Here is a 15,043-nt window from a genome sequence, read left to right on the forward strand (position 1 = left end):
GAAGATATTTCAAAATTCAAAGTAAATTTACAATCAAATGACGTATATGTCAGCTGTGAGCAGGATGTTGTCATAGGTTATGTTGGCCTGCAGCTTTGGACTCTGCAATTTGTGTTGCATGTGTCTCTGGTTTCTGGTTGCTCTTTTCTTGCTGTTTATGCAAGTTTATCTGTGGCCTGCAGTTAGTGAATGTCACAGTGCTAAACTGAACTGAATGAATTAAACTGAACACTCCAAGATGGTTTCACATTTAGATGTTACTAGCTCGCTTTTTGCCATTTGCACGATTTGTTCTTTATCTCGCGTGTTGGTTGTTTGATGTTTTCTTAGAACGGGTTTGATGGTGTTTCTTTGTTTCATGGCTGTCTGCGGGTGGGTGAATCTCAGGGCTGTGTACTGCATACACAATTTGATAATAAATCTATTTTGAATCTTTGTCACCAAATATTACTTAAGATTTATTTTCTTGCAAGTGTTCATTGTAAAACAAAGAAATACAACAGAATCAATGGAAAACTACACAGAAAGACTGGTGTGCAACTAACATGCAAAAGAAGACAATCTGTACAAATACAAAAAATAAATAAATAATACTGAGACCACGAGTTGTAGAGTCCTTGAAAGGGAGTCCATAGGTTGTGGTGAGTGAAGTTATCCACGCCAGTTCAGGAACCTGGTGGTTGAAGACTAATAACTCTCCTTGACCATCATGGTCCTGTATCTCTTGTATCTCTTTCCCGAAAGTAGCAGCAAGAACAGCACATGGTCTGGATGATGATGGTCCTTGATGATGGATGTTGCTTTCCTGTGACAGCGCTCCCTGCAGATGTGCTCACTGGTGGGGAGGACTTTACCCGTGATGGACTGGGCTGTTTCAGACCTTCATCAGATGCTGAGTATTACTTGGAGATGGATGGTTTGGGTAGGCCTGTTGGTAAGACTAGGACTTGGGAGGAGCTTGGAAAATCATGAGGCATATAGATAAGCAAAACGGTTGAAATCTTTTCCATGGGGTAGGGGAATCCAAAGGTTTAATGTGAGAAGCGAAAAATTTAAAGGGGCAACCCTTTCACAGAGGCATGGACAGCACATTCCAAAGATATACGGGTTAGTAAGTTGTGGGCTTGCTATGTTGGCATCAGGAACATAGCAACACTTGAAGTCTGCCCCCAGCACATCCTTTATTGTATTTCTCTCTGATATAGACAATGCATTACTCTGCATGTTTCGATGTCTCGATTTACATGTGACAAAGTTAATCTTCAATCTTTAAAATCTTTCAGAGAGAAGTGGATATTTTGAAGATGTTTCCAGCGAAGACCGTAGAGGAGGGTACAATTACAACATTTAAAAGGCATTTTGGCGGTTCATGGATGGGAACGGTTAGAGGAATATTGGCAAATCGCTGGAAAATAGGACTAGCTCAGGTAGGTAGTTCGGTTGCCATGAACGAGTTGGTCCAAATGGCCGCCTGTTTCTGTGCTGCATAACTCTATGATATTAACAGCAGGCAACACAATAAACTCTGAGTGAGATGATGCTTTACATCATGCCCAGCTGTGCTTTTGCTCTGTTTCATTGACTTCAACAGTGCCAGATGTGCAGGAGGGTGTACAAACTGTGGGTGAGCTACGGCCGATTCAACCCCTACAGGTATCCACTGATACTGAGCTGTCACCTGTCCCGTCCCTGTCCCTCAGCACCTGCATCGTGATGCGCTCCACGGAGAACTGAGAAGTTCCTCTGGCATCCCATCATCCAGGTCCCAAATAACAACATGTCTACTATTGTAAAACAGCGCAAGATCTAGTGGGACGAGCTATCTTGCAGGAATTACTCTCCAGAAACTGTATTTCATACCAGAATCAGAATCAGCTTTATTTTCTCCAACATACAGTATGTCATGAAATTTGTTGTTTTGCAGTGTAATATAGTGGATTCTGGTTAATTGGGCTATTGGTTAATCAGCCTCTTATTTGGGACAACTCTCAAAGAATGAAAACTAATTCAGAAAATTGCCAGGATTTCCTTTGTTTATTTGGAAAACTGCTGTTTAATTGGGGCAGGAGCCTGTTGCTGAACAGGTTCTAACTAGCATCAGTCACACACATTTGTGTGGGTGTTAGATGCTACACTGTGCTTCAAGCAAACAGTTTTTAAGTAGCATCAGTTGCATGTGTTTTTGATCAAAAGGAAGTGATTTTTGTCACTGATAGTTGGTGAGAAATAAGCAGCAAGATAATTCCAAACCATTTTGCTCACTCTGGTTTCAATTATTCAGGGCTGGAGATGCCAGAAACACCCGGGCATAAAAATGAAACCATTTCACTACTTCAACAAGTTATGTACTATGAAGAATTTGAATGGTACATCCCGTACCTCCTCTCGGATGGTAGCAATGAGAAGATGTCCTGGGTGCTGAGGGTCCTTCATGATGGATGCCACCTTTTTCACCTACTGCTTTTTGAAGATGTCCTCAAAGGTGGGGTGGCTGGTGCTCATGATGGAGCTGACTGAGCTTACAACCCTCTGCAGCTTTTTCTGATCCAGTACAGTGGTCCCTGCATACAAGGTAGTGAACCAGAGAATGCTCTCCACAGTACACCAAGAATATAGAATCTGTGCTGTCATACTAAATCTCCTCAAACTCCTAATGAAATATAGCCACTGGCATGCCATCTTCATAATTGCATCAATGTATTAGGTCCAAAATAGATCTTCTGAGATACCGATAACTAGGAACTTGAAAATGGTCACTCTTTCCACTGCTGATTCCTCAATGAGGACTGGTGTGTGTTCCTTCGACTTTCCCTACCTGAAGTCCACAACCAATTCCTTGGTCTTACTGACGTTGAGTGCAAGGTTGTTGTTATGACACCACTCAACCAGCTGATCTACCTCACTCCTGTACACCTCCTCATTACCATCTGAAATTCTGCCAACAATAGTTGTGTCATCAGCAAATCTATAGACTGTGTTTGTGCTGTGCCTAGCCAGACAACCATGGATGTAGAGACAATAGAGGAGTGACCTGAACATGCATCCTTGAGCTGCATCAGTGTTGACTGTCATTGAGGAAGTGGTGTTATTTTTTTACCCAATGAGGGAGGGAAGGATCCAGCTGCAGAGGGAGGTACAGAGGTCTATGTTCTGAAGCTTATTGATTAGTACCAAAGGTATGACTCTGTTGAATGCTGAGCTGTAATCTATTAACAGCAGCCTGATGTATGTATTGCTATTGTCCAGGTGATCCAAGGCCAAGTGGATGCCCAGTGAGACTGCAAATGCTGTAGCCCTATTGTAGTGGTAGGCAAATTGCAACACATCTAGGTCCTTGCTTAGGCAGGAGTCGATTCTGGCCATGACCAACCTCTCAAAGCACTTCCTCACAGTAGATGTACCAATGTCTCCACAACCACCAAGATCTCCAATCATTGATTACTCCCACCACCCCTCAAATCAGAATCCTGTAACATCTGTAACCTATCAGCCAACCTCACCTCATCCCTCTACCTGCTGATTGACCCTACATTCGTTATCAATCTCCCTGAACTGCTTTAATTCCTTTGTACTCTGTGAAAGGAAGTTTTCAAACATAGGCCAGGATCTGCACACAATTAGGGACGGGACAGTAGCTTAGCAGTTAGCATAACTCTATTACAGTGCCAAAAACCCGATTTCAATTCCTCCCACTGGTGTATGCACACTCTTCCTATGACCACATGATTTTAAATCTTCAGCTTTGAATCATAGATTCAAACAATGCAGGGCACCATTTGATGAGGAAGTCAAACTGTGATGCCATTAAAGATAGCAAAACATTAGCAAAGAATAATCAGTACACATGAAATGTTCCATGCAACAACAAAACTCACTTACTTTGCTGCAGTTACATGGTATTTTGTGATACCTGACCCAAAATTAACTAAAACTCTCAAGAAAGGATTTTGAACATGGCGTACACGGACTGACAAGAGTTCCATCGCCAGTCAAGTAGCTGCCTCACAGCTCCCGTCTCCCAGGTTCAATCCTGACCTCTGTCGCTGTCTGTGTGGAGTTTCCTCATTCTCTCTATGAATGTGATGCTGTCCATTGAGCCATTTCATAAATCTGTTCCACAAGTTCCAAAGATCCAACCCCTTCCCCAAATGGGGGTTAATGACTGGGAGTTTGAGAAAACTCAAATGTGATTAGTGAAGATCTATGTAAGTGAGCATTGATGGTCAGTGCCAGTCACTGGCCTGAAGTGCCCATTGCAGTGCTGGATCACTCTGTGCTCACTATTATTGAGTTTTAGGAACAGCTTTTGCCCCTCTGCCATCAGATTTCTAAACAGTTCATGAACATAACTTCACTATTTTGCTCTCTTTTTACACTACTTATTTTTAATATATTCAGTATTTCTTATTGGAGCTTACAGTAATTCTTTGCGTATGCACTGCACTGCTGCCACAAGACAATAAATTTCACAGCACTTGTTAGTGATCAAAAACCTGATTGGGGCAGAACACATATGTCCCACAGAAGTTGTTCTTAAAAGCAGGGGTAGGCAACTGTGGCTGACAAAGCCACAAAGGGGCATACAAGGTGGCAAAAGGGAGTAGGAAGTTAGATGATTGGGAAGCTTTAAAATCCAACAGAAGGCAACTAAAATAGCTATAAGAAGGGAAAAGATGAAATATGAGGGCAAACAAACCAATAATATAAAGCAGAATACTAAAAGTTTTTTCAGTTATATAAAGTGTAAAAGAGGGGTGAGAGTTGATAATGAACCACTGAAAAATGATGCTGAGTGAGGTAGTAATGATGGACAAAGAAATAGCAGATGAACTTAACAAGTACTTTGCATATTCTCACTGTGGAAGACACTAGTCAGGCCGCACTTGGAGTATTGTCAACAATTTTGGGCCCCATACCTCAGAAAGGATGTGTTGTCATTGGAGAGAGTCCAGAGGAAGTTCATGAGGATACTTCCAGTAATGAAGGGGTTAACATTTGAGGAGCATTTGGCAGCTTTGTGCCTATACTCACAGGAATTTAGAAGAATGCAGGGAAATCTCATTGAAATCTAACGAATGTTGAAAGGTCTAGAGTGGGTGGATGTGGAGAGGATGCTACCTATGGTTGGGGTATCCAGAACTAGAGGGCACAGCCTCAAATTTGAGGGGCGACCTTTTAGAACAGAGGTAAGGAGGATTTCTTTTAGCCTGAGAGTAGCGAAGCTTGGACTGCCCTGCCATAGACTACAATGGAGGCCAAATCTGTGGATATATTTAAGGTAGAAATTGATCATTTCCTGATCGGTCAGGGCATCAAAGGTTATGGCAAGAAGGCAGGCGTATGGGGTTGAGTGGGTTCCAGGTTCAGCCATAATGCAATGGCAGAGCAGACACGATGGGCTGAATAGCCTAATTCTGCTTCCATGTCTTATGAAGCTTTGAACTATTTATTTATTATTGTAAATCATAATAAGCTTTATGTCTTGCACAATACTACTGCCACAAAACAAGTTTCATGACCTTTGTCAGCAGTGATAAACCTGGTCCTGCTATTCCTCTTTTGCACTTTTTATTTGTCTGTTTATTTATTGCAATTTACAGTAACTTTTTATGTCTTGCACTGTACTGCTACCACAAAACAATAAATTTCATGACATATGTTAGTGATAATAAACCTGACTTTGATTGATTCAGCTTCTCCAAGTGGCAATGAATGATAATGGTGAGCAGACTTCTATCATTACCTGATAAAACTTTGGGGTGTTTCTTCGGGTTATAGAACTTGCTAATATCATTCACAGAGATGCTGCCAGTCTTATTAGGATCAAGCTTCATGTAAGCCTGTGAAGATAAACAATGAAATAACCTAAGTAACAGAGAAGATGCAATCACACTTTAGTGAGTCCCCTCACATCACATTCACAGCTTGTTATACAAACTATTAACCCAAGTACCTCATATACACAAGAGATTCCACAGAAGATAGAAATCTTGAGCAAGACAGGCAAAATACTGGAGGAATTCAGCAGGTGAGGCAGTATGTGTGGAGGGGAATAAACAGTCAACGCTCTGTGACAAAACCCTTCATCAATACCATGGAGAACATTCTTACTGGTTGCATCACTGCCTGGTATGGAGGCTCCAGTGCACAGGACTGGATAAAGGTGCAGGGGGTTGTAGATTCAGCCAGCTCCATCATGGGTACAAGCCTCCCCACCATCAAGGACATCTTCAGTAGGTGATGCCTCAAGAAAGCAGCATCCATCTTTAAGGAACCTCACCATTCAGGACATACCCTCTTCTCATTACTACCATCAGGAAGATGGTACAGAAGCTGAAGGCATTTTAGGAACAGCTTCTTCCAATCAGATTTCTGAACAAACCATGAACCCTTGAACACTACTCACCTTTTGCTCTCTTTTTGAACTACTTATTTATTTTTCATATTTCTTATTGTAACTTACAGTAATTTTAATGTATTGTTGCAAAACAACAAATTTCATGGTGTTATTATTCAATGATAATAAATCTGAATCTGATTCTTTTTATTCCCCTCCATAGATGCAGCCTGACCTGGGTTCGTCCATCAGTTTGTCTGTTTTGCTTAGGTATCTCAGATGACTAGCATAGAGTACAACCTAACCACGAATAGCAATGAAGCTCCTAGTGACTAGGTAACTTGCTAGTTTTAAAGGGACTATACAGTTTAAGCACCACTTTAGTCTTAGAGCCAAGTAATAATTTGAATCTTTCCCAGTTCTGAAGAAGGTTCATGTGCCTGAATCATTAACTGTTCCTCTTTCCATAGATGCTGCTGAGTGTTTCCAGTACAGGCAAACCCAGCAAGATTGCAGTTTGGGTTACAGAAATTCATCCTTCAGAATTGACAAATTACTACCAAAACATCTGAGATATGGAATAAAAATTCACTTTCACAGAACTGCAGTGTCAATTTTTTAAACACATTTCTTGACACATGTACAGATGTTGTGGCTATGCATCACAGATAATTGCAATGCAGAGGGTTTTATAGGAACACAACCACACCTCTGTAATACAGGGGCCACCTGTAACTTCGGTTGCGATTTCAGATTTCCAGTATCTTTTAATTTTCATTTCTAAAGTACTAGAAACATGAACCAAAATGGAATCACTCTTACTTTTCTTACAAATGCCTTTCGAAACTCATTCATCTCTCCAATGGTGGCTTGGATAAACAGGTTATAATCTACTTTACCCTCACAGTCCTGGTCCAGCAAAAGCCAAATAGACTCAAAATCCTACAAAAAGAAACATCAAATTTAGTGGCTTTTTAAAAATTTAACTTCAAACGTCTTTTTCAAGCTGCAGTGATGTAATAGGTTTGATGTTCTTCAGTGAGTGTCAAAAGATAATTTATTTTCAAAATTCAAAGTAACTGTAATATCGAAGTATATATATCCCATCGTATACTACCCTGAGATTCATTTGATTTATTTTTTATTTAGAGATACAGCACGGTATTAGGTCCTACCGGCCCAATGAGCCTGTGTCACCCAATGACATCTTATGGCCAATTGCTCTACTAACTTGTAGCCATGTGGTCATGGAGAGAACGTACAAACTCCTAACAGACAGCTGCGGAATTGAACACGGGTTGCTCTCACTGTCACAGTGTTACGCTATCGTGCTGCCCATTTTCTGCAGACATTTAGAGGAGAAAAAAAATACAAGAGAATTTTATTAAAAACTTTAACTGATTAGCAACCAAACTGTACTTGAGAAATTTTGAACAGGAGAATTTAATATTTGTTTCAAAATAAGAAAGAAATAGCAGCTGAGCAGCGTAGCATATTACATGGAAAGCACCCTATCCGGATGCATCGCAACTGCTCTGCCCAGAACCGTAAGAAACTGCAGACAGTTGTGAACTCAGCCCAGTCCATTCTGCAAACCAGCCTTCCCCTCCATGGACACTGTCCCCCACCCCATCCCCTAGGCTTTATATCTCAGTTGCACAAAGTTGTAATTTTCTGTGTATAATTGACCTAAAACCCCACACATCTTTAGCCTCCTGCCTATTGCAAACAGACTTCTGATCCAATCACCTCTTTCGCATCCCTTCCCCGGTGGCGCTGCTACTTTCTCAGACTATTAATTCTACCTCTCTCGGATATCCCGTTATTACCACTTTAGCACATCTTCTTGCACTAATTTAACATAACTTACAGACCTAATGAGTTCATGCCACTCAGTTACACCCATGTAACCAACTACCCTCCTAACCCACACATCTTTGGGATGATGGAGAAAACAGAATCATCCAGAGGAAACCCACAGAGTCACAGGGAGAGCGTAAAAACTCTTTACCGACAGCAGTTGAATTGAACCCAAGTTATTGGACCTGTAACTACTATCTTTGCACCATTCCACTGCTTCGTACTCACTGATCTATTCATTTGTGTTCTTTATGACCATGCACACTGTTTACCCTGTGACCAAGGGATTTCATTGCACCCTGGTGTGTTTGAAAGTAAATTAATCTAATGCACCTCAGACAACCTTTTAATCTCCTTGGATTTTACACCTATCTGCATATCTTTTGAAGATCTACCATTAGCCCCTTGACTCACACCATACCCCTCACCCAGTGCTACTGGCTTCCAATTTATGTCTTGGGACCAGCACATACCGTAAGTGCCATTATAAAGAAAGCACAACAGTGGTTCTACTTTCTTAAAAGCTTGCACAGATTTGGCATGTCATCTAAAAGTTTGACAAACTTCTATAGATGCACAGTGGAGAGTATCCTGACTGGTTACGTCACAGCTTGGTATGGAAACACCAGTCCTAGAACAGAGAATCCTACAAAAAGTGGTGGTTCACAGGAAAAGCTCTCTGCACCATTGAACACATCTACAAAGAGCGCTGCTACACATCCATCATCAAGACCCCCACCATCCCAGATCATGCTCTCTTCTTGCTGCTGCCACTGGGCAAGAAGAACAGGAGCCTTAGGTTCCACACCAGCTCGGACACCATGGCTTCTATGGGGTCAGCCAAAGGTGTTATTGCCTTTTTTAAATGTATTTCTTACAATCAAGAGACCCTACTGGGCATTAGGTATATAAAGTACTACAATAGCATGTGAACATCTTTATCCCTTTTCTTGTGAAGGAGAATGAGGGAGGATCTCCTAAAAACATTCCAAATGTTAAAAGGCCTGAACAGATTAGATATGGCAAAGTTATTTCCCATGATAGGGGAGTCTAGAACAAGAGGGCATGACTTCAGGATTGAAGGACGTCCATTTAGATAGAACAGAGATGCAGAGAAATTACTATAGTCAGAGGGTGGCAAGTCTGTGGAATTTGTTGCCACGAGTGGCTGTGGAGGCTAAGTCATTGGGTGTATTTAAGGCAGAGATAGACAGGTTCTTGATTAGCCAGAGCATCAAAGGGTATGGAGAGAAGGCAGGGGAGAGGGGATGACTGGAACAATTGGATCAGCCCACGATGAAATGGCAGAGCAGACATGATGGGCCGAATGGCCTAGTTCTGCTGTTATATCTTCCGTGTTTGCTTGGCAGAAGTCAAGATGTATTCGACTGCAGAACGTGCAACATTCATGGACTCGAGGACTTGGACTATATGATTTGTGTGACTGCTCTCTGATATATGCCACTTTTGCCATGTGCTGTGTATGACTGTTGGTATTGTATTTTGCACCTTGGCCCTGGAGTAATGCTGTTTCATTTGACTGTAATCATGGTTACTCATGCAAGGTTGAATGATAATTCAAGTTGAACTTTGACCAAGCCCTTGGTCAAGGTTCAAGATTCAAATTTATGATGTGTACATTGAAACATACAGTGAAATGCATCATTTGTGTTAACAACCAACCCAAGGATGTGCTGGGGGCAGCCCACAAATGTTGCCACACATTCCAGTGCCAATATTGCATGCCCACAATGGTCAGCAGAATACAGAATATAACAAATAATAAAACACCAACAGCAAAACTAATCACGTTCCTCTCTCCCTCCCACCCACACACATCTTTGGTCATTATAGATATAGCCTGATACCAGATTTTGTTAGTTTGCATTCCTGTAAAGCATTGTGTGTTGTTTTACCCACCTTAAAGCATTCTATAAAAATGTGCATTGCTATTGGTGCTGACCTCATTAGGAAGTTCTAAATGGAATTCCTTCAGAGCCTGTTTCAGTTCTGCTTTGGCCATATCTCCATTCCCACTGGAATCCCGCTGTCGAAAGTACTTCCCCAGTCCAGTCATAGTGCGGACTCCTCTGTTCTTCAGCTTTTCTCTTAACAGCCCTGTATAAGGGAGAAGGAGAAAAGGTTAAAAGTTATAGCTGACTTGCTAATTACACTCAATAACCACTTTATTAGATAACCCCTTTGCACCCACTCAGTAATGTAAATATTTAGTCAGCCAATCATGTGGCAGAAACTCAATGCATAAAAGCATGTAGACAAGGTCAAGAGGTTCAGTTGCCATTCAGACCAAACATCAGAATGGGGAAGAAATGTGATCCAGGTAATTTTGATTGTGTGGTTGCAGATGTGATGGTTTGAATATCTCAGAAACCGCTGATCTCCTTGTAGCTTTCATGCACAATAGTCCCTAGAGCTTGCAGAACCTTGAGAGTCCAGAGAATGGTGTGAGAAACAAAGAGCATCCAGAGAGCAGCAGCTCTGTGGGCAAAAATGCTTTGTTAATGAGAGAGGTCAGAGGAGAATGGCCAGACTAGTTCAAGCTGACAGGAAGGCAGCAGTAACTCAAATAACCATGCATCACAACTGTGGTGTGCAGAAGAGTATTTCTGAAGGTACAACATGTTAAAACTTGAAATGGATGGGCTACAGCAGCAGAAGATCACACCGGGTTCCAAATGTATCTAATAAAGTGGCCACTGAGTGCAAATCAAAATTAAGTCAAGTCAAGTCACTTCTTTGTCATTTTGACTATCCGCTGCAGTGTCTTGCGATCCGAGATGGGCTACAGAAGACCATGAACATAGGTACACTCAGTGGCCACTTTATTAGATACAGGAGGTACCTAATAAAGTGGTTACTGAGTGTATATCCAGACTTTTCTGTCTTATTCAAGATGAACAACGTAGGTTTAAGTTTTAATTGAAGTCTTTGAACTGCAGACTAGAGAAATTTACAAGGACCTCTAGTTCAAACAAGCCAGTGCAGGTGCTTCACTGCTTCTCTGAACTAATGTGTGTGTAGTTGTGTAAAGTAATGGCATACAGAATGTGAGTGAAATAAAAATGTAATATAATGTCAACAATAGTGCTTCAAATATATATCTGGCAAGACAAACATGTTAGGGAGATGTACCCACATCCAAGAGGAACAGTAATATACCAAAAAGGTCTAATGAACAAAATAACTGTATGGGCAGCACAGTGAGACAGTTACTAAAGCACAACTTGAGACTCAGTGTGGACAAGACCGAAGGGACGACCATGGACTTTAGGAAGGTGCCGGCTGACCACTCCTCACTGCGCATAAACGGCTCCACCACAGAGAGAGTCAGGGGCACCATGTTTCTGGGCTCTGGGAGTGCACGTAACGGTTGATCACACCTGGTCACTTGGTCCCTCAACACCATCCCTTTGGTCAGGGAAGAACAGCAGCATCCCCACTTCCTGAGGAGATTCAGGCAAGCAAGGCTCGCTGCCACCCTCCCCTCCCCATTTCTAACCAACTTTTACAGGGAGCACCGCTGAGAGTGTCCTGACCAGCTGCATCCCTGTGTGATACAGGATTTGCAAGGCACGTAAACGCAGGTCCCTACAAAGAATGGTGAGGTCTGCTGAGAGGATCTTCAAAGTCCCTCTTCCACCCGTCAGAGATATTTATCAGGAGCGCTACGTACACAGGGCACTTAGCATTGTCAACAATCCATCCAACAATTCCTTTGAACCATCCCCCTCCCCCCCCCACCACCATCAGGCAGGAGGTACTGTAGCTTTAGCACAAGGACTGTTAGGATGGGAAACAGCTTCTTCCTCCAGGCTGTGAGACTACTGAACTCCCTGTCACCACTCAGGTCTCATCACACATGAAGTGCCAGTAGCATGATATTGTTTACTTTTTAACTTGTGTCGTAAATGCACCTTATTATTTATTAATTTATTTGTAGTAACACTTTGTGTTGTGTGTGAGTTAAATGTACTGTGCTGTGCATCGTGGTCCATAGGAATGTTGTTTACTTTGGCGATAGATATAGTTAAATGGCAATGAACTTGAACTTCAAATGGAGTTATTTTTCACAGCTCCAGTTACCCAGGTTTAATCCTGACCTCGTGCAGCTGAGCGTGGTTTGTATTTCACCCTGTGACCACGTGCTTTCTCCAGTTTCCTCGCATATCGCAAAGATATGTGGGTTGGTAGATTAATCTCCCCTTGTAAATATCCTCTAATATGCAGGGGAGTGGTAGAAACCCGAGTGAGTTCAAAGGCTCATTTATTATCAAAGTATGTATCCATATATAAGCCTGAGATTCGTCTTCTCCAGACAGCCACGAAACAAAGAAAGAACATGGAAGTTATTCTGAGGGAAACATCAAACTTGTGGGGAGAATTAGTTACAGCAGAAACATATTGAAAGGCCAAGGTGGAGTGGAGATGGAGAGGATATTTCCACTAGTGGAGGAGTCTAGGACACAGCCTCACAGTACAAGAAAGTCCCTTTAGAACAGAGATGAGTAGGAATTTCTTTAGTCAGAAGGTGGTGAATCTGTGGAATTCATTAACAGAAATGACTGTGGAGGCTGAGTCACTGGGTATATTGGGTGTGTGCCTCCTCCATGATGGCAGTAGGGAGAGGGGTACAGGAGACTGAAGGCACACACTCAACAATTCAAGAATAGCTTCTTCCTCTCTACCATTGATTTCTGAATAGACATTGAACCCATGAATATAACCTCAATAGTTCTTCTTTTCTCTTTTTGCACTACTTAATTTAACATATATATATTTACTGTAATTTAGTTTTTTATTGTTATGTATTGCAATGTAAAGCTGCTGTAAAACAACAAATTTTACGAGATATGCCAGTGATATTAAACCTGATTCTGATTCCATATTCAAATTGGAATTTGATAGGTCCTTGATTAGTAAGGGCATCAAAGGTTATGGGTAGAAGGCAAGAGAATGGGGTTGTGAGGGTCAATACATTAAATATGACTGGTGGAACAGACTCAATTTTTTCTGCTCCTATACCTTATGCTCTTTTATGTTTGTAAAACAATGTTATATACAATGTGAGTGAAATAAAGATGCAATATAGTGTCAATAACAGTGCCTCAGAAATATAATCAGAACCTCAGAAATGATAAGGGGATGTACTACCATCTGAGAGGAGCAGTAATATTCCAAAAGGTTTGATGAACACAAAAACTGGGCTGGTAGGTTAATTCCCCAGTGTGTGCGAGAGTGGCAGAAACTTGAGTGAGATGATGAGGAAGTGGGGAGATGAATATTAGTGGTGGACTGGGATGGCTCTGTGGGCTAACACACTCAATAGGCAGAATGGCCTTCTATCTAATAAGGAAACATAGCCACATATTATACATCAATGAAGCTAACAAAGAGATGAATTACTCTTTCCAGCTTGGTTTGAACATACACAAGTTATTATATGCTTTTACAACATGAAACGTCACCTTGTGCAGTCAAAAGGATATTTCTGTCTTCAATCTCTTGCTTACTTAAGGATGGATCCCCACCGGTTCTGTAAGGAATTATGCAAATGGGAAAAGCTGCATTTAAAATCAGAAAGGAAAAACAATTTGCATTGAATCTGTGGTTGGAGACAGGTCCTTGTATGTTTGCTGCTGAATTAAAGCACAAATCTAAAGACATTCAGGTTCGGGTTAGTGAGTCGTGGGCATGCTGTTCTGGCACCAGAAGCACGGCAACACTAATGAGCTGCTCCTAGCACAACCTTGACTGATTTAACACAAATGATGCATTTTCACTGTACGTTTTGATATACAAGTGATAAAAAAAAATCTAATGTTTTTCTTTCTATTCTAAAGCTAAGCTGTGTATAGACAGTCCCTGAGCAACAAACAGGTTCTGATTTTGCAGATGTCTATAAGTCAATCTTGTTCACAAGCCAGAAACCACACAAACATTACACAATATGGAAACCACACCTCCATAGTATTGTAATGAATGACATCCAAAGGATATAAGACTGATTGGAAAAAACAATTCCTAAAGGTGGAGATGGGAACTACTTCAGCTGTTCATAGGAACGTGGACTTCTGAATTTAATAAAATCACGGGAGCACTGTATGTAATGGTGTTCATAGGTCAGACATACAAAGCCCTGTTGTTCCATCCACTGTGGCGTGCCTGGCAATGTTTTCTGTAGTGATGACAATAAAGATGAAAGATTTTTCATTTACAGCTTAGCCTTATTTGTCACATGTACAGTACATCAAAACATACAGTGAAATGCATCAAATCAAATCAGTGAGGACCGTGCAGGAGGCAGCCTCCAGCTGTTTCCACACTTTCAGCACCAAAAGAGCATGCCCGCAATGTACTAATCCTAAACATACTGTACTTCTTTGGAATGTGGGAGGAAACCAGAGCATCCAGAGGAAATTCATGAGGTCACAGAGAGAACGTACTAGCTCCTTACAGACAGCAGTGGGAATTGAACCTCGATCAGTGATCACTAATGTTCTAAAGCTATTGCATTATACATACACATTATCTGCACAGGACAGAGATGTTAATTCCCATGGATAACAAAATAAAAACAATGGATACTATTAAGGCTCTCTCCTTTATACCCAAATAAAGACAAACATATCCTATAATATTCTAAAACTTTTGACAGACATTGAAAAGTTTAAATACATAAAGGGAAAATATATTTGGCAACTTCCATTGAATACATTGATATGTAAAGAGCAGCAACGGTTTTGAAATCACACCTTGTAGCTATCTAAAGAAAGGTTGCTATCAGGACACAACAGCACACAGGAAGAAGCCACTTGGCATAAATAG

General features: G+C 41.3%; 1 protein-coding gene and 1 long non-coding RNA gene across 10 annotated transcripts in view; one reads left to right on the plus strand and one right to left on the minus strand.

Moving 5' to 3' along the window:
• LOC140734636 (uncharacterized) overlaps window positions 1–6,910 on the plus strand; it is a 14,634-nt gene extending 7,724 nt beyond the window's left edge. Inside the window, exons 2-3 of the long non-coding RNA XR_012100580.1 lie at window positions 1,284–1,427; window positions 6,808–6,910. This is a non-coding gene — a long non-coding RNA (uncharacterized lncRNA). The remainder of the gene's footprint in view (window positions 1–1,283; window positions 1,428–6,807) is intronic.
• Window positions 1–15,043, minus strand: part of caps2 (calcyphosine 2) — a 66,030-nt gene that overhangs the window by 2,469 nt on the left and 48,518 nt on the right. For 8 of the 9 annotated variants that reach the window (XM_073058868.1, XM_073058867.1, XM_073058863.1 and 5 more), the window contains 4 exons: window positions 13,684–13,751; window positions 10,161–10,315; window positions 7,160–7,279; window positions 5,744–5,840 (listed from right to left, as the gene is read on the minus strand). In XM_073058868.1, coding sequence (XP_072914969.1) covers window positions 5,744–5,840; window positions 7,160–7,279; window positions 10,161–10,315; window positions 13,684–13,751 — 440 coding nt within the window. The remainder of the gene's footprint in view (window positions 1–5,743; window positions 5,841–7,159; window positions 7,280–10,160; window positions 10,316–13,683; window positions 13,752–15,043) is intronic. The other variant, XM_073058866.1, reaches the window with a different exon arrangement.

Source organism: Hemitrygon akajei, chromosome 10 (genome assembly GCF_048418815.1).
Source record: "Hemitrygon akajei chromosome 10, sHemAka1.3, whole genome shotgun sequence".
NCBI classification, from domain to species: Eukaryota; Metazoa; Chordata; class Chondrichthyes; order Myliobatiformes; family Dasyatidae; genus Hemitrygon; species Hemitrygon akajei.